The 21683-nt window shown below is 44.0% G+C and overlaps 1 protein-coding gene across 1 annotated transcript in view; it reads right to left on the reverse strand.

Moving 5' to 3' along the window:
- Positions 1–687: 687 nt before the first annotated feature.
- lama4 (laminin, alpha 4) overlaps positions 688–21683 on the reverse strand; it is a gene marked incomplete at its 5' end in the record, with an annotated part of 42419 nt that continues 21423 nt past the window's right edge. The window contains 27 exons of the mRNA XM_083643215.1: positions 688–1451; positions 2272–2391; positions 3206–3299; positions 3454–3584; positions 4166–4325; positions 5481–5636; positions 5804–5993; positions 6122–6315; positions 7000–7153; positions 7841–8005; positions 8353–8486; positions 9714–9851; positions 10899–11028; positions 11514–11656; positions 11789–11920; positions 12168–12339; positions 12487–12620; positions 12777–12939; positions 13714–13859; positions 14781–14945; positions 15088–15227; positions 15964–16149; positions 16727–16843; positions 17000–17093; positions 17186–17327; positions 18627–18775; positions 20067–20183. Of these exons, the coding sequence (XP_083499341.1) occupies positions 1306–1451; positions 2272–2391; positions 3206–3299; positions 3454–3584; positions 4166–4325; positions 5481–5636; positions 5804–5993; positions 6122–6315; positions 7000–7153; positions 7841–8005; positions 8353–8486; positions 9714–9851; positions 10899–11028; positions 11514–11656; positions 11789–11920; positions 12168–12339; positions 12487–12620; positions 12777–12939; positions 13714–13859; positions 14781–14945; positions 15088–15227; positions 15964–16149; positions 16727–16843; positions 17000–17093; positions 17186–17327; positions 18627–18775; positions 20067–20183 (3912 nt within the window). The 3' untranslated portion in view covers positions 688–1305. The remainder of the gene's footprint in view (positions 1452–2271; positions 2392–3205; positions 3300–3453; positions 3585–4165; positions 4326–5480; positions 5637–5803; positions 5994–6121; positions 6316–6999; positions 7154–7840; positions 8006–8352; positions 8487–9713; positions 9852–10898; positions 11029–11513; positions 11657–11788; positions 11921–12167; positions 12340–12486; positions 12621–12776; positions 12940–13713; positions 13860–14780; positions 14946–15087; positions 15228–15963; positions 16150–16726; positions 16844–16999; positions 17094–17185; positions 17328–18626; positions 18776–20066; positions 20184–21683) is intronic.

Genomic DNA, 21683 nt, shown 5'->3' on the forward strand with positions numbered 1-21683 from the left:
CATCCATATTTTTGGGCAGTGCTAGTGACGCGTAAAATGAGTGCGGGGAGAAGACGTGGAGGAAATTGTCAATACAAGGGACGCCGAAAACAGAACACCGTTGTCTATAAACGTTATAAAGAATTCAATGTGAGTTTCAATTCATGTTAACGTAAATTCACAGCATGTTAAGCCCGTAGTCTTTCTTGTGCGACACCAATTTCACAAATGCGGACATCTCCAACGTGACTTTGTGGAATGCGGGGCAGCTCATTCACTGAATCACCTCACGTTAAACAACCCTGTTACCAAACGTTCTTTTTTGTTTGAGAAGGCTGCCAACGCTATGGGCTATGTCATCAAAATAAAACGTCACCATGTCTGTAAATTACTGCTTGCACTCAGAGCGTGTATGTGTGACAGTGTTAGCATTACAATTACCTGTGTGCCTTGAAAATAAGGTGGTTCAAAATAAAGTGGTTAAATGCAAAGCTCCTTTTCATCTCATGTTTTTTTTATTAATAAAAACGGGTAATTAAAAATTATCAATGATTATCAATATCGACTGATATGAAATATTTTATATCGATATACTTTTTAGCTATATCGCCCAGTCCAAATAGCCACTGTGATGTCACTTGACCGTCGCCATATTTAATATCCCCCCCCCCCCCCCCCCCCGTTTTTTTAGCCAACAGCAGCGCGAGACCAGGGGTTTCCCACAGAGCTGCAGGGCTGTCTGCTATTGGTCTGTGATCAGCGAGCTGCGCGATCACTGGACATGCGACCTGTCAATCACGCCCCAAAACATTGTCTGCTTTATCGTCTATTTCACTCGAAATGGGATGCTAAATGAACATCAGGCTGTATTGAAGAAGACTTGAAACTAGTGGTTGAGACCATAAACTCATTAGGAAAGTGTTTAATGAGGTGATAAATTAAGTGAGAAGTAGGGTCATTTTCCTATTGACTCCCATACAATCCGACTTCTGTTTGCAGCCAGTGGAGTCACCCCCCGCTGGCCATTAGAAAGAATGCAGGTTTAAGGCACTCATTTACCCGGGCAGAGGTTGCCCCTTGGTTGGTTCCTATCTTCCATATGCTTAACTTTCATGCCGGCAGTCAGTTTGGGACAGTGGGTCATGTTTTTCAAAATGGTGGATGTCTCAAACTCAGTTCTTTTTATGGTTACGTCTTAACAAAATAGATTTTGAATGAAAGGAACAGTGTTTGGTCAGTGCTGTGAAGCTGGGGATGCTAGTGGTGCTGGTGTCTGTGTGTGTGTGTGTGTGTGTGTGTGTGTGTGTGTGTGTGTGTGTGTGTGTGTTAAGCCGCTGGACAGGCTCCCACCCCGACCGCTCCGCTGACCAGAGCGGCTTTATTGAAGCTGACTTGGCTGCTGTTGATTGTCAGGTTCCTCATGCAGCCCACATAGGCCTTCCTCGTGGCCACGCCCTCTGGGAGGAAAGGGTCTGCAGGGAGGAAGAGTGACGATGGTTTGACTATGACTTCAAAGCATCTCAAGTATTAGGAGTTTATGTCATAACAATGGATAAAAGATACAATACAAATACAATACAAAATGTGTAGAATATATTAAGACAAGAAGAATACTAGAATTTTCACGCACTCAATTCCAGAGTGGAGACTCTGGAGACAATGAACCCTGCTCAATTCTAGAAAAAGGGCCCTTCGGGCGTCGGCAGTTTCTCTGGCTCCAGCCAATTTCTTGTCAATAATGATGTCGCTCGAGCCATCAGGCATAAAATATGTAAAATATGGCTGTAGAACACCCCATGGGCGAATTTCTTTCATTTTAGTTTTGTTTTAGTTTTGTTTTTTTCCACACCAGATTCATTACCGACCCCTGAAAAGTGTTTTGACAAACGTTGGAGGCAATCGGAGCAACGCTGCACCTTGCAACTGTGGACACACAGACACACTCGCAGCTCTCCAATTTAGTCATAGGAGAAATGTATCTATTAAAAAAAAAAAATCATTATTGTGTTTTAAGGTTTGAGGCATCATGCATTAGATTAGAACTGTTGTAGTTACATACATACAGTAGAGTACATATACCACCTGAAAAGTACCTTTAATATGTTATGATATTCACTATTGATAAATCTCAGATACCGGTTTGTGTTATAAAAGGACCAAAAAAAAACATGGAATTTCACAGAATTTAATTGTCAAGTTGAATTGGAATCAATGAGTGCATTCATGAATTAATTGATTGATCGATCAATCGATCGATTGATTGATTGAATGATTGTTGGTCTGGCCACTCACCTGGAGCTCCACCAATGAACACAGGCTTCCTGGTGTCCGTGGCGTGGGGATTCAGAGGTCCCACCACATGGTTGACCTCAGAGTCGACGTCTAGCTGGACAACGTTGGCATCCCGGATCACTGTGATCAAGCAGGAGGAAATAAAGAAATAGCTGAATTTGATCTTGCTGTAAAGAATGGCCTGTTTAAATAAAACCAAAGCACTGTTCTTTGAGTCCCTCCAGTGTATATCCTAACCAGTGTTTGGCAAGTTACTCAGGAAGTGTGTAATTAGTTACTTATTACTGATTACAACTTTAAAAAGTAAAAATAAAATCACTTTACTTATTACATGGTTTCAAAAGTAATTACTTTACTTTACTTTACATTACAGTACTTGTTGCATTACGATATTACTTTCGCTACCCCTTCCGAAAAAGTGACATACAACCTGTTTAGGACGGAATCCAGTTTATTGGAACAATAACTAACTTTACAGGAGGAATCAACAATCAGCCAAACTGCATATATACAGTACTGCAAATACATAGAAAGTATTAGTATATTATACTAATACTTTCTATTTATTTGCCTACCTCGGACAAAAAAACAATTTGTGTTCTGGCAACGCAGTAGTCTCATGTAGCCAGACCTATCTCCACACTTCGTTTTAGCCCTGTGCCAGCGCTGGAGAAAGTAAAGCAGTAACTTGAAGTTACTTGGATTAGTAACTCTAATATAATAACTTTTTGGAAATTGTAATCGCTTACATTAGCTACTGGGAAAAGTAATACAATTACAGTAACTAATACCGTAACTAAGTTACTGCCCAACACTGCTCCTAACTGTATGTTCAGTCATTTCAACTTTTCTGTGCTCTGGTTTTGATCATACCTTTAATCATGTGTCATGTGTCATGTCTAACCACATGGTCAGAGGACCAGATGACTCTCACCAGTAATCCTGTGCCAGTTCCCATCACACAGTCCTTGTCTTGGAGACACCTGTGTGAAGAACTCTCGTACCCCGTTGTTCACAAGGATCACCACCTACAAAGACAAAGGAAAAAAGAGATTTTTTCGTTTAGTTTGTCCAACATAAGCAGCACTGAACGTGTATAAAACAGCACTGAACGTGTATAAAACAGCACTGAACGTGTATACTGTGCAGGACATGTTATAAATACTAGTAACAATGACTTACTGCCCCTTGATGAATGTACACAGTGAGATAGTCCTCCTCTGCTGTGTGCACATGCAGTAGCACCCCTGATGCCACACGAGGGCGCACCTCCACCACCAGCTCAAACCTCAGCCCCAGGTTAAACGTGTCCTCTAGGGAGGAAGGCAAACAGAGGAGGATGAGTGCTTCATCCATTCAGAACGGGCCAGTAATCGGCCATGTTTCCCTGTGCTGTTTGCACGTGTGTGAACTTGAGCTGACTGCACTGCAGCACGGTGTGAAATGACTCTACTCGTTCAACAGCTGCAGCCCCGTTCCCAAGGCCTCAGGGCCGTCATCAACCTCCACCCTCGCCTCTGCTTTCTCCCCCGGCAGAGGCACATTTTCACCACAGCTGCACTGGGGCTATCGTGTTCCTCCGTCCCAACCAGAGTCTCTGCTTGCACAGCGAATGGTGAAAGAACCAGGGGCTTTGTACGTTTTCCAGAAGGAAATCTAATGAGCCGTGCATTATAACAGATGCAGTCTCCAAACAGTTGTGGATCCTGCCTAAAATGTACGTAGCGTTGTGGTGGGTAGATGATTGCAGAAAATCACCACTTCACAAACGTTTGATTGAATGCATAATGTGGAATTCCTAAAGTCTCCGTGTGAAGCTGGAGGAACATCATGCGACGTCTGTGCTCTCTGCTTTCCATGAAGGAACTAGTAAGAAAAGGGAGTTGTGTGTTACCCAGGACGACGTATCCCCCCTCCTCTGAGAAGTATGTTCCTGGCTCGGAGAGTCCCTCAAAACACGGGGTGACCCCAAACGTCTGGTCCACGGAGGATAGCCACTGTCCATCAAGCTGGAGGTTCTTCACACAGCCAGTAAAGCTATATGCAGAGTTTCTCTAAAGGGGAGTTCAGGGAAGCGTATATTAGAAGTCTAAATATACAGTATACAGTGCTGTTAGAGGTCTAAATATACAGTATACAGTGCTGTTAGAGGTGTAAATATACATTATACAATAGGGCTGGGTTCAAAAAATCGATTCTCTGATTATTAATCGATTTTTATTTTAATCCTCGATTATCGATTCATATGTCCAGAGATTGTTTTTTTTTTTTTTTTTTTTTAATAAACAGGCTAAAATATTATGCTGTGTGTGGTAGTTGAAACATAGTTTCAAGTTGACGTTTATTTATGTTTGTAGTTGAAACAAAAACATAAATACTGTAGGCTACATGAATGGAAATGTTTGATCATTAATATCTACTTTTAGAAATTATATAGGCTGAAATCAAATCACTGTGCATAATTGTGAAAGTGTCTTTATTGACAGATGAAAAGGCTGTTATTTACCCTTTGTCACCACCTGGTGAGTAAATATATGTGTAACTAAAACCATTAAAATTGACAACAGGTCTGCAACTTTTTTTCCCCATGTATCTACTTGGCTGGTTGGGAACCCCTGTGTTACATAACTGGACAGTCATGTAATTCAGGGTACAGCTCAAAAAACACGTTTTGGTATCACTAACCAAATCAATATTGAAATTGATCGAATCGGAATCGAATCGAATCGAATCGAAATTAATCGATTCGCAACCTTGTGAATCGGAATCTAACCGATTCTTGAAATTTGAACCAATACCCAGCTCTAGTATACAGTGTATATTAGAGGTGTAAATATACAGTATACAGTGCTGAGCGTCAAAACGACAGATCCTGTAATGTTCAAAGGTGGAAAGGGTCACAATAGCCGTTTCCTGCTTTCTGTGGGAACATCGTCTGAGTCCACTAGTCTGAGCTAAGCAGAGCTTCATCTCTCCCAGTCTGACCATATAAGGCCCAGAAAAGACCAGAGGGTTATAAATGACTGAAGTTCAAAAGATTTCGCTTTGTTTGTGAGGGGTTACTGTCTTAAATCCATGCCTCCATCCTGGCTAGACTTTTCATGTGTTTTCAAATGATGCCTATTGTGTGTGTTTCTAAAGCGTTTTACATAATATACTCCACCCCATCTGCCTTAGGCATTGGTCCTGTGTGTTGCTGTGGGGCCTACCTGGATGTTCTTCTGGGCCCTCCCTGGAGGAACACCTCCCACATAGAGCGGGCTGCTGACGTGCCAGGAGAGGTTGCTTCCCGGAGCTCGATCTTCCAGCACCGTGAGGCCATCTATTATTAACCGGCCCACACTCCCATCGCGGATGAAGATCACCTGGAGCAGCGGGAGGAGAGGGGAGGTCGTCAAACTGCACAAGTCAGGGTATGTTGAGAACGTTGAGGTGACACACAGCTAAACACGTATTCATCTATGCATACATACAGTACTGACCGGTGCACGATGTGCTTTGCTCATAATATGGAATAAGTTGGTGAACTTACATTGTGCCATGCACCATCGTTGTATTTCTCATGGCTCTTGATTTTGACCCTCTGGTCAGCTACGTTAAAGGTGTAGATCAGCTTCCCATGGGCCAGGAAGAGAGCCATGAAGTTGTCCTCTTGCACATCAGATGCATAAAAGATGAGGCCAAAGGATGACTGGGTCTTCAGGGACAGGGAGAAGTGGGACCTGGGAGGTGGAAGATTCATTCAGGCATGAAGAAACCGTTTGAAGGAGCCTGAAGTACATGTGCAGAGTGGCTTTTTAAACAGACTTGACGTGGACGTTATATTCAGAGAGTTCTTCCCGAGACCTACCTCTCAGCGAGGGATTCCGGGAGGTCGGTGTACTGCTGCCTGCTGTTGGCGATGCCTCCATAGTGGTGGGCTTGACGGGTCGCTCGGGGACTTGCTGACAGGTAACAGGGCGTAACATCTGCCTCTGATGGCTCCTGGTCCTCACTCTTCAGTCCCATCAGGCCCAGAGGGAGGCTGGACATATCTCTGCTCACCTTAGTCAGAGAGCAGATACAGTGTCAGGCATTTATTGGGTGGCAGGATGGACCAATGGTTAGACCAGTGGTTCTCAAAGGGGGGTCTGGGGACCCCCAGGGCGTCCTTCGGGGGGGTTCCAGGGGGTCCGCAGCAAAAGGGCGAATAATTTATTCTCACTATAATTCCATCCATAATAAGCAACACAATGACAGAATGTTTTGGTCATGGGTTTCATACACTTTTTGGGAATAAAACATCTAAAAACAAAAATCTTATCAGATGGGAGTGCCTGGGACGAAATCTTATCAAATGGTTGTCTGTGGTCTAATTTGTGTCAGTTTAGGTTTAGGGGTCCTTGACGTGAAAACGTTTGAGAACCTCTGACAATTCTGCAACCAGGGGAGAAAGCTTAGATCCCCACCCAATAGAACAATGCTGTGTCCATCAACAACATTGGGTTCTGTTGAAGTGTTTTTGAGCGGCCCTCTGTGTAAGAGCTTCACTCACCTCCCTTAAATGTAAACTTAGATGGCCATCAACATATGGCAGACTTTGTGACGACCATGAGACAATGATGCATTTTTCTTGAAGTCTCCAGTGTCTTCATGATGTCTTTCAAACTGTGACTTCTCCATGTGTGCATGGAGATGCACATGCGTCATGCATACAAATCTGGTGGACAAAACGCCTTTTGGTTTTACCTTCCTGGACTGGCTCTGTTTGGCTGTGGAAGGGCTTTCTCTGGACTTTGACAGCAGAGCAGCGGGGGGTCGCTGTACCGGGCAGTCCTGCAGGGAAGTCTGGACCTTCTCTGTGTACCGCTGAAAGTCCTCTGGCTCAATGTCCCGGTCTTGTCTACAGAAAAGAGAGAGAGAGAGAGAGAGAGAGAGAGAGAGAGAGAGAGAGAGAGAGAGAGAGAGAGAGAAAGGGAGAGAGAGTAGAGAGTGGATGAAGGTACCGAAGACGCAAGAGCTACAGAGACACTCAACACACACACACACACACACACACACACACGAGTCTCCATGGCAACAAACTCCATGTCCTCAACCACTCTGCTCACAACTCTCTTTGAGTCTGGTTCTCTTTCTCACATCGACAGAGAGAGAGAGGGAGAGATAGACAAAGAGAGAGAGAGACACACACACACACACACACACACACACACAGAGACAGAGAGAGAGAGAGGGAGAGAGAGGGAGAGAGAGAGAGAGAGAGAGAGAGCAAGAGACAGAGAGAGAGACAGAGAGAGGGAGAGAGAGAGAGAGAGAGAGAGAGAGAGAGAGAGAGACTAAGCAGCAAACAGAGACAAATCCCCAATTAGAAGCCTTCAACTGCTGCAGGCTGGAGAGATAGGAAACAGATACGCTGACAGGTTGTCCCGCTGGATTTCATCATATTCAACGATGAATGAAAACCTTCTCATACCGACAACACATCCTGTACATTTCATGGGCTGTGGTCATAACAAACGCCCCACCATTCACTGGTCTGGGAGCAGTATGATAATAGGGTGAATATGAAGTGGGCCTAGTGATTTACCGGTTAATGTAGGCATAGCTGATGCAGCCAGTGAAGTTCTTGAAGGTGCTGCTTGGAGAGCCTCCGTAGTAGAAGGTCTTCAGAGTGGCACCTGATGAGGAGGCTGTGGCGGATGATGGCCGTTTCTTCTCTTGCTTGTCTTTGTCATCCACCACCAGCGCATACCTTGGATAGACAGGTTCAGTCAGTCAGTCAGTCAGTCAGTCACTCACTCACTCACTCCTATGTTGTCGTTTTTGTTGTGAGGATGGTCTGGCTGATAGTACTGCTGTTGTTTTCATTTGCATGCAGTCCATTTTAACCCATTGATACCTGATGCAGCATTTGTGTGTGTATCCCTTTAAGACCGCGAACCGCGTCATAAAGGGATACACACACAAATGAGGGATATACATGCAAATGCTGCATCAGGTATCAATGGGTTAAAAAGAGAATGTAATGTCTCAAAGTATGTGCCCCCCCCCCCACCCGGGGAAACATCCAAAAGAATCAACACATCCAAAACCACTTACTTCTGATTGTTTACTGAGGCCACTAAGAAGTGTGTCCTTCCGTCGTTGTATTGCTTCTTGTGCGACTTGACTCTGGTTCCTCTGGAGTTCAGCACCACGCCTCCATTCTCCAGGGAGACGCTAAACTCATTAGACTGAAGAGGGGGGAGACGGAGTTTACAGTTATTATTACAAAATTTAAATTGAATTTTATTAACGAACTTTCTTGAATCACGACATCATTTTGATGCTCGGCCTTGTTTCAAGATAGCGACACGTTTCAAGAACATTCTTAAACGCACTGAACCTGCACGGAAAACAAAGGAAACTGTCTCATCCGATAAAAGCCTATCTCTTGTTAATAAGGACATTTTCCCAGTGTATTGATCACCTTATGTAGCCCCGCCCACTTGGCCCGTTTGTGTTACGACTTCCTGTTCAAAACGGCGCCTGTTTTATCTGGTCAAACCAGAGATCGTGGCCCCGTTCCAATACCCATACTTCCATACTATTTAGTAGGCAAAAAAAGATTTAGTATGTCCCAATACATAGTATGTCAGATGCAGTATGCCAAGAGTACCAGGATGTTGTACTACATCAGCTCCTATTTCGGAGTATGCATCGATGCATGCTGCACCAGCCAATCTTCCCCACAATCCTTTGCGCAGCAGGAAGTTACTTCTTCTTCTTCTTCTTCTAATGTTTTATGGCGGTTGGCAAACAACTTTTTGTGCATTACCGCCACCTACTGGAGTTACGTCGCACTGACTGAGCTGCGTGTTCATGAATGAGATAATTAACTTTAAGAAAGCCTTGAAATATGTTAAAACCAAACAAGCATGGAGTGTGTACCAAAACATGCATATCTTGATTCCTGTTTAGAACTCTGACTTAATGTTTTTGCTTTATTTATTTTATTTTGTTTATTTGATTGTCTGTTCCAATTTTGTAAATGTTTAGTCTGAATTTTTTGTATAATGTACTGTTTGTTACTGCCAGACTTTGTTTATTGAATAAAAAATAAAAAAAAATAAAAAAAATGTGGCCCTGCGGACGTCGGCGGAAGTGAGCAAGAGATCGGAGTTCAGGAAGCTCACGTGACGACAGATGTAGTGTGTCCCAATAGTATGCATTTTGCATGCATGCTGCACACTACAATCCATACTATGTGAGGGCAGCGGCAGTACATACTACAAGAAAGAAGTACAAGTATGGGTATTGCGTCTCTCTGGTCAAAGCTAGCGACTCACTGGAAGCAGGATCAGCTCTGCCACAGGAAGTGTAAACACGACCGGTTCTGATTGTGTTTACACTTCCTGTTAGTCTCTCAAGCCAGACTGTCTCTTCTACATGAGGTAAATAAGACCTGGTTTTCTCTATACCCCGTCGTTGTGGTAGAACAGGAGTCCGCTGGGCTGCAGTGTTCTGAAGTTGAGGCCTCCCTCGAAGGTGTCGAAGGGTGAGATCTTTGCAGTGGATCCCAGGTAGCTCTCTCCAGTGAAGTAGGCTTTACGAGACATCTGCAACAATCAAAGCACGTCTCATCATGTCTCAATCTCTTTTCTTCTCACAGCTCAGTGAACCTCCAATAGGATTATCGCTGATCGACTCGGTGAAAAGCCTTTGAAGCACAACCACCAATCATCTTCTCTCAGTTGGGAATGAGAGATGTTGGTAAAGGTTTGTGTAGATGTGCGTTTGATTGTTGTGTGCTTGTGTGTTTGTGTGTCATCTACTCGTCACACACATTAGTGTCGGGTAGAGAGTCATGGAAAGAGATCGAGAATATCCTGCTCAAGTACTGTAGAAGTTTACGTCTTACGTTGCAGACTTACTTTACTTTTCTTTGACTGAAGTAAAAGAAAAAGTAGACGATTTAAAATGTAATCAGAGAGCAAAAGTTATCAAGATCATTTTAATAAGAGGATGGTTTCCATGCCATTCTAAAAAGGGCAGTACATAGTTCAAACGACATGATTTTCATTGGAAAAATAGGAAGTTAGAAAATAAAGAAAAATGAAATAACAAAGTAAAGCCAGATTACTCTTCTCTTCTTTGTTTGTAATTGTCCAGTTTCTACTGCTTATAGAGCCTACTAATGGCTACTCTGTAATGGATGTGATTTAAAATGTAGTGAAAGTACACTGTTTCAGTAAACATGTATTTTTAAGTAAGTAAAATTACAGACTTTAAGTACGCAAAAATTCTACTCAATTACAGCAATGTGAGTAAACATAATTAGCTACTTCCACCCATGGGTGTAGATTCCAGAGGGATCTACAAAGTGCATTGTCACCGAGAGTGTGTGAAGTGATGAAGCGGTACTGCAGAGGGAGTCAGTGAGCACTTACGAAAGACTCCTCAGGACAGAAGCGGTACTGCAGAGGGAGTCAGTGAGCACTTACGAAAGACTCCTCAGGACAGAAGCGGTACTGCAGAGGGAGTCAGTGAGCACTTACGAAAGACTCCTCAGGACAGAAGCGGTACTGCAGGGGGAGTCAGTGAGCACTTACGAAAGACTCCTCAGGACAGAAGCGGTACTGCAGGGGGAGTCAGTGAGCACTTACGAAGGACTCCTCAGGACAGCCGCTGCTGATGCCGATGGTGCCCGGCTCCTCCAACAGGTTGAAGTCTTTCTTCTGGAACTGGAAGCCCTTCACACAGCCTCTCAGGCCCACCACAGACGACAGCTCCGACCTGCGGTGCGTCACAAATACACCGAAAGAACAACCTTTTAGGGACACTTGCTCCTGAAAGCCATTCTCCCTTATCGATTCACAGCTTTGAGCACCCTTTGTTCCCTCCGGCTTGGTCGGGCATCCTCACAGGCACAATTGGCCGTGTCTGCGGGTGGGAACCGGATTAAGGGAATTGATCAAAAGGAGAAGCAACGAGTCAGAGAAGGACTTAAGCGTAGGTTATCATTATTGTCGGGTAAAGAATGCCTTCAAACGTTCAAAGATTCAAACAGTTATGCCCTGCTGCCACTTGGGGGCTCCAAAAGTGTGAAGTTTCCTAGTGCAGCTTTGAATGGTTTGGTTTGGTCTAGGGTGGTGGATTCTCCTTTACACATAGGAGTAGCTCCTGTACAAACCTGTAATGTAATACTGTAAAATATATATAAAAAAAAAGTTGTGGGTAGTGTGAGGATGTGTGTGTGATTCCAGGAGTATCAAACGCACCTGGAGCTGAGGAGTTGAGATGGAGCTCCACCTATGTAGATATCAGAGAAGGGCAGCGTGGTCTTCTGATTCTCCATGGATTTAACATGGCTCTTATCCACCAGCAGGATAACCTTCTTGGACTGATGATAGATCACTGACACCTGTGCAAACGGCCCGGCACAGATAGTTCTGATACATACAGTCCCAGTCATTTACTCAAGAGTGACTTTAGATCAAATCGCTGGAATGGTCCAGCCCAGAGCCAACAACAGAGTGAGAAGAGAGGAATCTACCTCGTGATATCTGGCGTCGTTAATTTGAAGTTTGGGTATGTTGTTCTCCATAACGATCGGGCCGCTGCTGAAGCCGAAATCGTACATTAGGCGCAGGAAGCCATTCTTTAATTCCAACAGGAAGAATTTATCCTGAAAAAGAAAAGGTGAAAATACATCAGTCGCTGTCACATATGACGTGATGTAAGCTATATGTAATGTACTGGTACAGTATATGGGAAAAATAGCTTTCTAGAACCTTTTCACCCCTCAAATCAGATTTCACACTGGCACTACATTGAACTGTGGCACAACACAGCATGTGAAAAACAGATCTCTTGGGCTGAACTGGTGCAGCGTGAAAAGGTGCCTCAGTCAGCATGTTCATCTTTAGACTCACCTCATTGGCCATGAGGAGAAGGACACCATTGTTTGCGACCGTTCGTACAGCGATGTCAAATCTTGTGACCACACCAAACTTCCCCCTCCTCTCAATGTTGTTGATGAGCGCATAGCCTGTTCCATCAAACAGGTAGCTGGCAATACGACTCTGGGAGAACGCCAGCTTGTACCTGAGAGCAAGAAGAAACATGCATTTGTACGTTAAAACAACAGTCTATCCAATGAAATGCTTATACTGTAATAATGTGTCAGCATCTCCGTTTAGAAACATCCCATATATACAAGAAGGACAAGTAGAAGAAGTACCCCAACGATACCTGGGGCAAGGTGTTGATGCAACCACGTCCATTTTGTGAGTCTCTCTGAAGTTGTACAGGCTGATGACGTCGTTGTTGAGCGAGGCCAACTCGATGCACCCGACGAAAGGAGCAAGACTCAGAAGAGGCGGCAGCTAGATGAAAAAAAACGACGAGAGATACAGGAGTCAGTGTCTTCATTTGGGGGGAATTGAAAGGAGTTGATCGGTTAAGGATGATTTCAATGATCAAGGATTATTATGATTAATACGTCATTTGCAAAACTCTGATTGATACAGTGAAGGCATTACCCTGACGTCAGCCGGGACACCCCCGATGAAGAAGACTATATCCTCAGGGTCGATGTCAAACAGCGAGTCGGTGCCCACGGCCGCCCCCTTCTGGATGAACTTCTGCTCGTCTGTGGAGCTCTGACTGGGAATGGTCAGGAAGACTTTCCCATGTCGGCCCAGCCTGCCACCAGGGGGCGCAAAGGAGGAGCATGAACATCCAAAGTTTATTTCACCAGTAGCAAGCCATGCCTCGACAGTTGTCAGTGAGTGAACTGTGACGTAATGATGTGTACCGGTATTGTATATTGGAAAATTACTTTAAATAACCTTTTCCTCAATCCTCAAATCTAACGTCACACTGGCACTATATATACTTAACTGTGGCACTCCACAGCACGTGAAAATGATATTTCTTGGACTTGAGCATGAACACCCACAGTCATTTGACCAGCAGCAGCCACGCATGGACAGCTGTGTCAGTGAAGCGACACGCACATGGAGAGCACACAGCATCATCACGTCAACATCATCATGCGGGTGACCTTCAGGTCAGCAGTGTGGATGACCTTCAGGTCAGCAGTGTGTGGATGACCTTCAGGTCAGCAGTGTGTGGATGACCTTCAGGTCAGCAGTGTGTGGATGACCTTCAGGTCAGCAGTGTGTGGATGACCTTCAGGTCAGCAGTGTGGATGACCTTCAGGTCAGCAGTGTGTGGATGACCTTCAGGTCAGCAGTGTGGATGACCTTCAGGTCAGCAGTGTGAATGACCTTCAGGTCAGCAGTGTGTGGATGACCTTCAGGTCAGCAGTGTGGATGACCTTCAGGTCAGCAGTGTGGATGACCTTCAGGTCAGCAGTGTGTGGATGACCTTCAGGTCAGCAGTGTGTGGATGAGCTTCAGGTCAGCAGTGTGGATGATGTAAGAGCTCAGGTTAAAGCTGGTTACGGTACAGTACCTCTCTACTTTGATGTAGTTGAACACCGGGGGCCACTGGCTGACAGGCTTTGAACCCAGCGGGATCTCCACGTCTTCGCCCCCGAGGTTGTAGATGTACACCAGGTTGTCATTCTTGATGGCCAGGCCCATGTAGTCTTTCCTGCCCTGGAGGCAAAGACAGTAGACCATAGGTCATAATATACAAAGGTAGAATAATGGTGCGTTTAAAAACTGTGGAGAACCGTTTGACTTTCTCGACAGTGGAATGTATTTTTGGTCATTTTTGCACTGGTTTGGCGCTGAGATATGAGCTTCCTGCAGGGAACTGACACTATCATGTTTCATGTTTTCTCATCCAACCATGAAAGCATGAAATATAGTGTTTGTTGCACAAATATATACACATCCTTCTTTTGGACTACAAACAGTGGTCCTGCTGTGGGCTGTGAACACACTGAACAGCAGAACACAAACATCACTGCATAGATGACAGTGGAGTCACCAGGGTGAAGTGCCATTCAACAGAACAGAGAGGCCCCAGCCTGGTGGGCGGGGGGCGGGGCTAATGCTATTCATGTAAATGATCCCCGACTTTGAAGACACACGCGCGCGCACGCACGCACGCACGCACACGCGCGCGCGCGCGCGCACACACACACACACACACACACACACACACACACACACACACACACACATACTATTGTCACAGGCGTCTCTTGGAGACCTTTTGAAAAGGCAACTGTGTGCTTTCAAAGGCTTTTCTTCCTGCTCCCATGATCACAACAAACTATTCATCTCCTCCTGCTCCCTGCCTGCCATCATGGCCTTGTCCTCTGGCTCCAAGTTTGTGAAGTTTCAGCAGATCTGGGCCACAGACACTGCCTGCAAAGCTTCTCCTCAGTCCTCACTTACAAGAACTTGACATCAAGACACAACAGTGTTTGGGTCAAGTGGTCTTACTACGGGATCTGCCTTCTTCTTCCCGGTGAAGCATTTTGTCTTGACCAAATGACCACACCCCTTCCCAAATGACCACACCCCTTCCTCACTGTGACCACACCCCTTCCTCGCTGGATTACTCACATTTCTGTCTCCCAGGTAGAAGATGAAGCGGTCCTCGATGGGATCCTTGTCAGGGTCCACTCTAATGAACAAGCTGATGGACGTCACCGTCTTCAGCTCCTCCAGGTTGCTGTGAGGATGAACCTCCACCGACGACTGACCATTGAACTTCATGGACACTTGGACCTGAGGACGATGGAGGAAAAAGTGTTAATAATATGCACAATAAACTTCCATGACCATCAAATCTATAGTTAACAAGGAGGACGCATTGGACTGTCTCCCCTAACATCATGCCATACATGTGAAAGGTGATTCTACTACGAACCTTCTTAGCTACACTCCTGGCCTGGGCTATGAGCTCCCTGATCCTTAAGATGTTGGTGGTCACGTTGTTGACAGGCTTCTTCTCCTCCACCACCTTCAGCTTGCCCAGCAGCTCAGGAAGCAGCACATTCAGGTTCTCCACTGCAAACCACAGAGCGAGACAGGAGGCAAACACAAGGATTTAAACATGATACAATGTATCAGATACATACATGTATGTATCTATCAGATGCATACATGTATGTATCTGATACATACATGTATGTATCTATCAGATACATACATGTATGTTTCAGATACATACATGTATGTATCTATCAGATACATACATGTATGTATCTATCAGATACTACATGTATGTATCTATCAGATACATACATGTATGTATCTGATACATACATGTATGTATCTATCAGATACATACATGTATGTTTCAGATACATACATGTATGTCTATCAGATACATACATGTATACATACAGATACATACATGAGGAAACTAGGGGATGTGCCATTGTGTGAATATGCTTGTACAAGGTTAACGCATTTTTGCGCTTTCATCATCTAGTTTTCATACTGTACATAACTGTTTTGAGCCCCTCTGGAGCTGCTTGAAGGCAAGACACATTTCAGAAAATCTCTCCCCACCTCACTTCACTTGACCTCACTCAGTCTAAAATATCCAGTCAAATTGATATTCAGCGAGTCAAACTTTGTTGGTGACACTGTGATGATGAAGGCTTGTTTAGATCGACAAGAATTGGCCATTTTTGAACGGAGCCACTACAATAAAAGCATAATGTCCCCGCGGTCCTCTCCTGCTTGTTGTTGTTTATCCAAGATGATGCGTACCAGAGGCTGCAGCAGCTAACGTTACCTGCTTCCCCGGCAGAGTGGACGGCCTGCTCGTAGTCGGTGGTGGAGTATTCGTTGTTCCTCATGTTGCTCGCCCACTCCTCCACCTTGGTGCTGATGGGGGTGATGGTCTGGAGGACCTCCACCGAGCGGTTCAGTGTCCCCTCGGCCACCTCGCCGGTAAACTCCAGACGCTTTGACGTCCTGTCTGTGGGGTCAGGAGGACACAGACGCGCGGAAGATGAGAAATAGCAACTTTTGAGATGTTGGGCTTTATAGCAGTGATCCTCAACCTTTTTCTAACAAGGACTAATTTAGTCAAAAAACAAAAGCCACCCCTGAGATTTTGTCTCTCGGACCAACATCTGAGAATATTGTTTATGAAATATGTCCAGAATGCCATGACTTTGTAGGTAGAGAGAACAGAGAAACTATGATCCAAACAGTCATTCTTCTACATTCTCTAATTGTGTTAAATTCTTGTCAATGGAATAATAGAATAATAGTCAATCTGCTCTGGACCCCCTGGGACCCCCTCAAGGACCCCTGGTGGTTCCCAGACGCAATGATGAGAAGAACCGCTGCTTTATAGCATTTACTTCAACTTGAACAGGAGAAAGAAATGGAAACGGTGGGCGAGTCACAGTTTGAAAGCTCGGTTTGAAGTCATCATCTTTGGCATTGCAAATATGAGGCGTGATAACTCCACAGAGTCATCCTGAGATGCCATATTGCTTTATCCAAAGATTAAAACGCTAGAGAGCATGTGATTTCATTCGTCTCACCTCTCTGAATTCCGTTGATATCCTGCACGATGTCCGCAAGTTTTCTGCCGTTTTGTTCCATGGTTTCCTTGGTCTCTTCGATGTATTTGATCTTGTCAGCCACTTCAGCTTCAACCTCTGTTGAAGCAATCAGATGCGGTGAACGAAAGAGAGAGAGAGAGAGAGAGAGATATCAGAGACATATCAGAGAGAGAGAGATATATCAGTGCATATTAGACACATTAGAAATAAAATCAACAAATCAGTGAAATCTCATGTAAAAGCCAATCTCACCCAGTTCTTCTGAGCGTAGCGACACCGACTCCTTGAAAACATTGCTGCTCTGTGTGGTCAGGTATCCACGCTGTGTGTTGATCCCAGTAATGGCCTAAAAGCACAGAACACATCATGAGAAAAAAAGCGATATTTGCCAGGAGTCACAGCAGATGTCCACTTTCATATTTCCATCGTGTCACATACGTCCTGGGCTCTCTGGGCCAGGTCGAGGGTGGTCAGCGCGGTGATGTTGGCGTCGTCCACGTATTTCACGATGTTGTTGTAGACGTTGGCGGCACTTATCGCTTTCTGCACAAAGCCGTTGGCGTCGCTGCGTTTCAGATCCCTGTGTGGAGGAGAGAGGACACATGCAGGCGTTATGACGGGATATTTCAGTGGTACATAATCCACCGTCCACACAAGCACAGCTGTCTCATCATTGCATTATATTGACATAAATTCTGTTTTCCAGTATTTCATAGACATCTATTTTTTAAATTCACCAATGAGTTTCCCGTGAGTTTCATAGGTCATATGGTTGTGAAAATCACTTCACAGATACAGTAAAGGACCACATAATCCTTCAATGTGAAGGAGGGCAGATAAGAAATTGCTACTGTTGCAGCTGTTAGAAGCCAATCTGGTCAAGAGTGTTCACTTAAAGCGACAGCTCACCCTAAAATCCAAAATACATATTTTTACTCTCACCTGTAGTGCTATTTATCCATCTATATCGTTTTGGGATAGTTGCCTGAGTTTTGGAGATATCGGCCGCAGAGATGTCTGCCTTCTCTTGAATACAATGGAACTGGATGGCACTCGGCTTGTAGTGCTCAAAGCGCCAGCAAAATACATTTGAAACACTCAACAGCAATGTCTCTTTCCAGAAATCATGACCCGGTTACTCAAGATAATGCACAGACTTTGTTGTGAGCAGTTTCATGTAGGAATTTCTGGAAAGAGACATTGCTGTTGAGTTCCATTGTATTGGAGAGAAGGCAGAAACTCTGCGGCCGATATCTCCAAAACTCAGGCAACTAACGATATAGATGGATAAATAGCATTACAGGTGAGAGGGAATATGTATTTTGGATTTTAGGGTGAGCTGTTCCTTTCATGCCTAAATTGTTTGGGTTTTATGAGATAATACATCAAAAAAGGAAGAACAAATAAAATAAAAGACACCTATGGTAATCATATAAAATGATTGCTGGTGTTTCAATTCAGATTTTGAGTTTGTGTATGCTCCAGTCTGATGTTGAGGATAGAATCATCTGCGCTTTGGAAACATGTATGTCTGAATTTCAGGTAGATCTTTGGTAACATTTAAGAAACACACAAACTATTAATAGTTTCATAGTAACTATTAGAAGGTTTCTTAAAAACATACACAATAGTTATTAGCATCGTATTCTGCACTATTGGATTCTAACTAAACTTTCCCTCAATAGCCTCTTAATTAACGTTAAAAGAAATTGATCTTTTAATGTTAGTCTGCTTTGCTCAGTATGGGGCTTATAATAAAAACCAATCGTTCATAACCATAGTGTTATCTAAATTCCCCCCAACCAAAAAATGGAAAAAGTATAGCATTTTGGAATAAAACATTTCCTTGTGATTAACTGCAATTAAGACTGTGTCTCACTCCTCCAGTTGGTTGGCCAGTCTGTCCAGGTCCTCGGCGTGCTCGTCGGCTTTCTGCACCAAGTCTCTGTCAGCCAGAGAGAGACGCTCCGTCTTCTCCATCAGCTTCTGAACCGCGCCATCGATGGCAGCATGGTACTCCGTCACATTCTGTACACCCACCCAGGCACACACACACACACACACACACACACACACACAGGTACAGACACACATACACACATACATATGATTCAGGCATTTGATTGAATTACATTTATTTCATATCCCTTAATCGCATCATCCTCATTTCTTTTATTTTATTGGGACAAGTAAAGTTGGAACTGGATCTTTTATAATTTGACTAATACTTGTGAGGACATTTTGTTCCACACACACACACACACACACACACACACACGCACACACACACACACACACACACACACACACACACACACACACTCTCTCTCTCTCTCTCTTTTCCAAGCCCTCAGGCAGCTAACATTGTTATAGGTATGATTGCATTTCCCCTCAGAGTAACTCGATAGCGAGCCACTTGACTAAAACGCGGGAGCCGTTTGTGAACGCTGCTTATTCAATCTCCTGCAATCCACAGATTGCTCCCAAATCAAATTGGCCAGCTTTAGAGACTGACGCGGGCCGGGTCTCTGGATTTCATCTCATTCTCATTGGCTGAGATATTGCATCCCACATGGAAGTGCATTAGATTATGATACAGACTGCCTCATTCTGTGAGCCATAAAGAAAACCCTATCCCCCCGGAACCTTATGATACAGACTGCCTCATTCTGTGAGCCATAAAGAAAACCCTATCCCCCCGGAACCCAAACAGAGTCATTTTGATCTGACCTTTGACCCCCCAACTTATGAAAGCATCTTGGAGCCTGACGTCTATTGGAGCATGCACATAGCTGTCACCAGTGTTGGGGGTAACTCATTACAAAAGTAACATATTACATGTAATACATTACTTTTAGCAGTAACGCAGTAATATAAGTTATTACTTATAGGAGGTCAGTAATATTATACCAGTTACTTTGTCAAGTAACTCAAGTTACAAATTGAGTTACTTTTTCAAAGCACCTATTTAAATAAAGAGACAATCATTTCCTAATCAAACCGTGTTTTTTTATGCAAATAACCACTATAGATGACAATAACAAAGGAAAAGAATAACAATTTTGAATTTTGGATTGTTTACACTGACTTCAAGGCGGTTGAAATTATTTTTCGGGATGGTTCCGGGGTGGCAATGTCATTCTGCTGCTGCTGTTATTTTGGTGAAAGTAATGCAAAAGTAGTGTAATAAGTAAGGAGTTACTCTACACAGACAGTAATATTGTAAAGTAACTTATTTCTTTCAAATGAAAGTAACTAGTAATATGTAGTATATTACATTTTGAAAGTAACTTGCCCAACACAGTCGTGTAGGCCTCACCTGCACCATAGCATCCACCTCAGCCACAGTGCTGTTTGCTTCAGAGACGAAGCCAGCAGCTATTTGCAGCGTGTCGTTGACAGCAGCATGGTCCTCTGCCAGCCGCTGCTGCCTGGCCTGCAGGGGGAGACAGAGGGAGACGAGCAGAAAGCCAGACACACTCAGTGAAAAGCAGTCAAGAAGAAACAACTGCTAAAAAACCTGCTAAAACCGTTGCTGTATCGAGAACGAGTGGAATAAGACTATTATGTAGATATATGGTGAATACAGTCTACAGACAGACTGGCCGGCCAGTCTACAGACAGTCTCTCGACAGCATCTCTCTTGCTTGATGCGCTAGTTAAACTTCAGAGAGCATGTCTCTCCTACAGGCGCACAAGAGAGACTTACTGCTTCATGAAGTCTGTTGAGCTCTCGCCCGTTATATAACTGAAAGCACTTCAATAAACCTTTCTTTTCATGATCATCATGGTGATCTGCAGTTAGAGCTGGGCCATATTGGACAAAATGAATTAGGATTTTGACCTTGATATACTGTATAACAATATCTGCTGCTCAATATATTGACGATCACATTAATCAACAGCCAGATTGCATTGAACTGCATGGTAATATTATATGATATGTATATGTATATATGATATGTATGATATCATGTATGTATGAGTATGATGAAACACAGCCTAATTATACTTCAGAATTTGTTTAATATTTCAATGAGTATTAGCTTTTTATCATTCATTTAGACAACATAATTGTATATCCTATTGACATAATATCATGATTTCCTTGCAATATAATTATATTTAAAGACAATAGATGATAATATAAAATTTTTGCCCAGCTCTATATGCAGGAGGAGCCTCAGTAGTAGCCTAAATAGCCTCAAAAGAGCCACTAGAGAGGAATTGTAAAGTATTGAGCACTGGTACAGTAGAGTGAGAGCAGGGATACAGTGCAGGGTAATGGTGTACACTCACATATTGAGGATAATAAACCTTTATAATATCAATTCATATACTGTTTAATAAGGAGCTTCATCCAGTAGGTGGCGTGTGGTTGTTGGAGATTGTAGTGTACAGTACCAGCACACAATCCACCTTTAATGTTGCCCCTGCATGACTGACTATGGCATCATGATGAGATAATATTATTCCCCATGGAAAGCCAGTAGGGGGCAGTAGTGCGGCTGCAGCTGGCGTGGACCGTCTGCTGTGGCTATAAGAACCCCAGATTAAGAGAGGCTCCCTGTTTGGACAGTGCACCATTCATGGCATTGATTTACAACAGAGATCTCCATTCCCGATAACGCACACACAGTAACACCCCCCCCCCCACACACACACACACACACACACACACACACACACACACACACACACACACACACACACACACACACACACACACACACACACACACACACCTACACACACACACACACACACACAGAGTGCAGCAGCAGCTGTTCTGCAGGACAGCAGAACCATAATATAAACTGGGGCATGACGACAGGGGCTGGATGAGAACTTCCTGGATCCAAATTCCACCCACTTAGTGTGGGGTTTCACACCAGCGTAAATCCACAACCAAAATCAGGGGACCTGACATGAGAAT

Source organism: Poromitra crassiceps (assembly GCF_964638095.1).
Source record: "Poromitra crassiceps genome assembly, chromosome: 9".
NCBI classification, from domain to species: Eukaryota; Metazoa; Chordata; class Actinopteri; order Beryciformes; family Melamphaidae; genus Poromitra; species Poromitra crassiceps.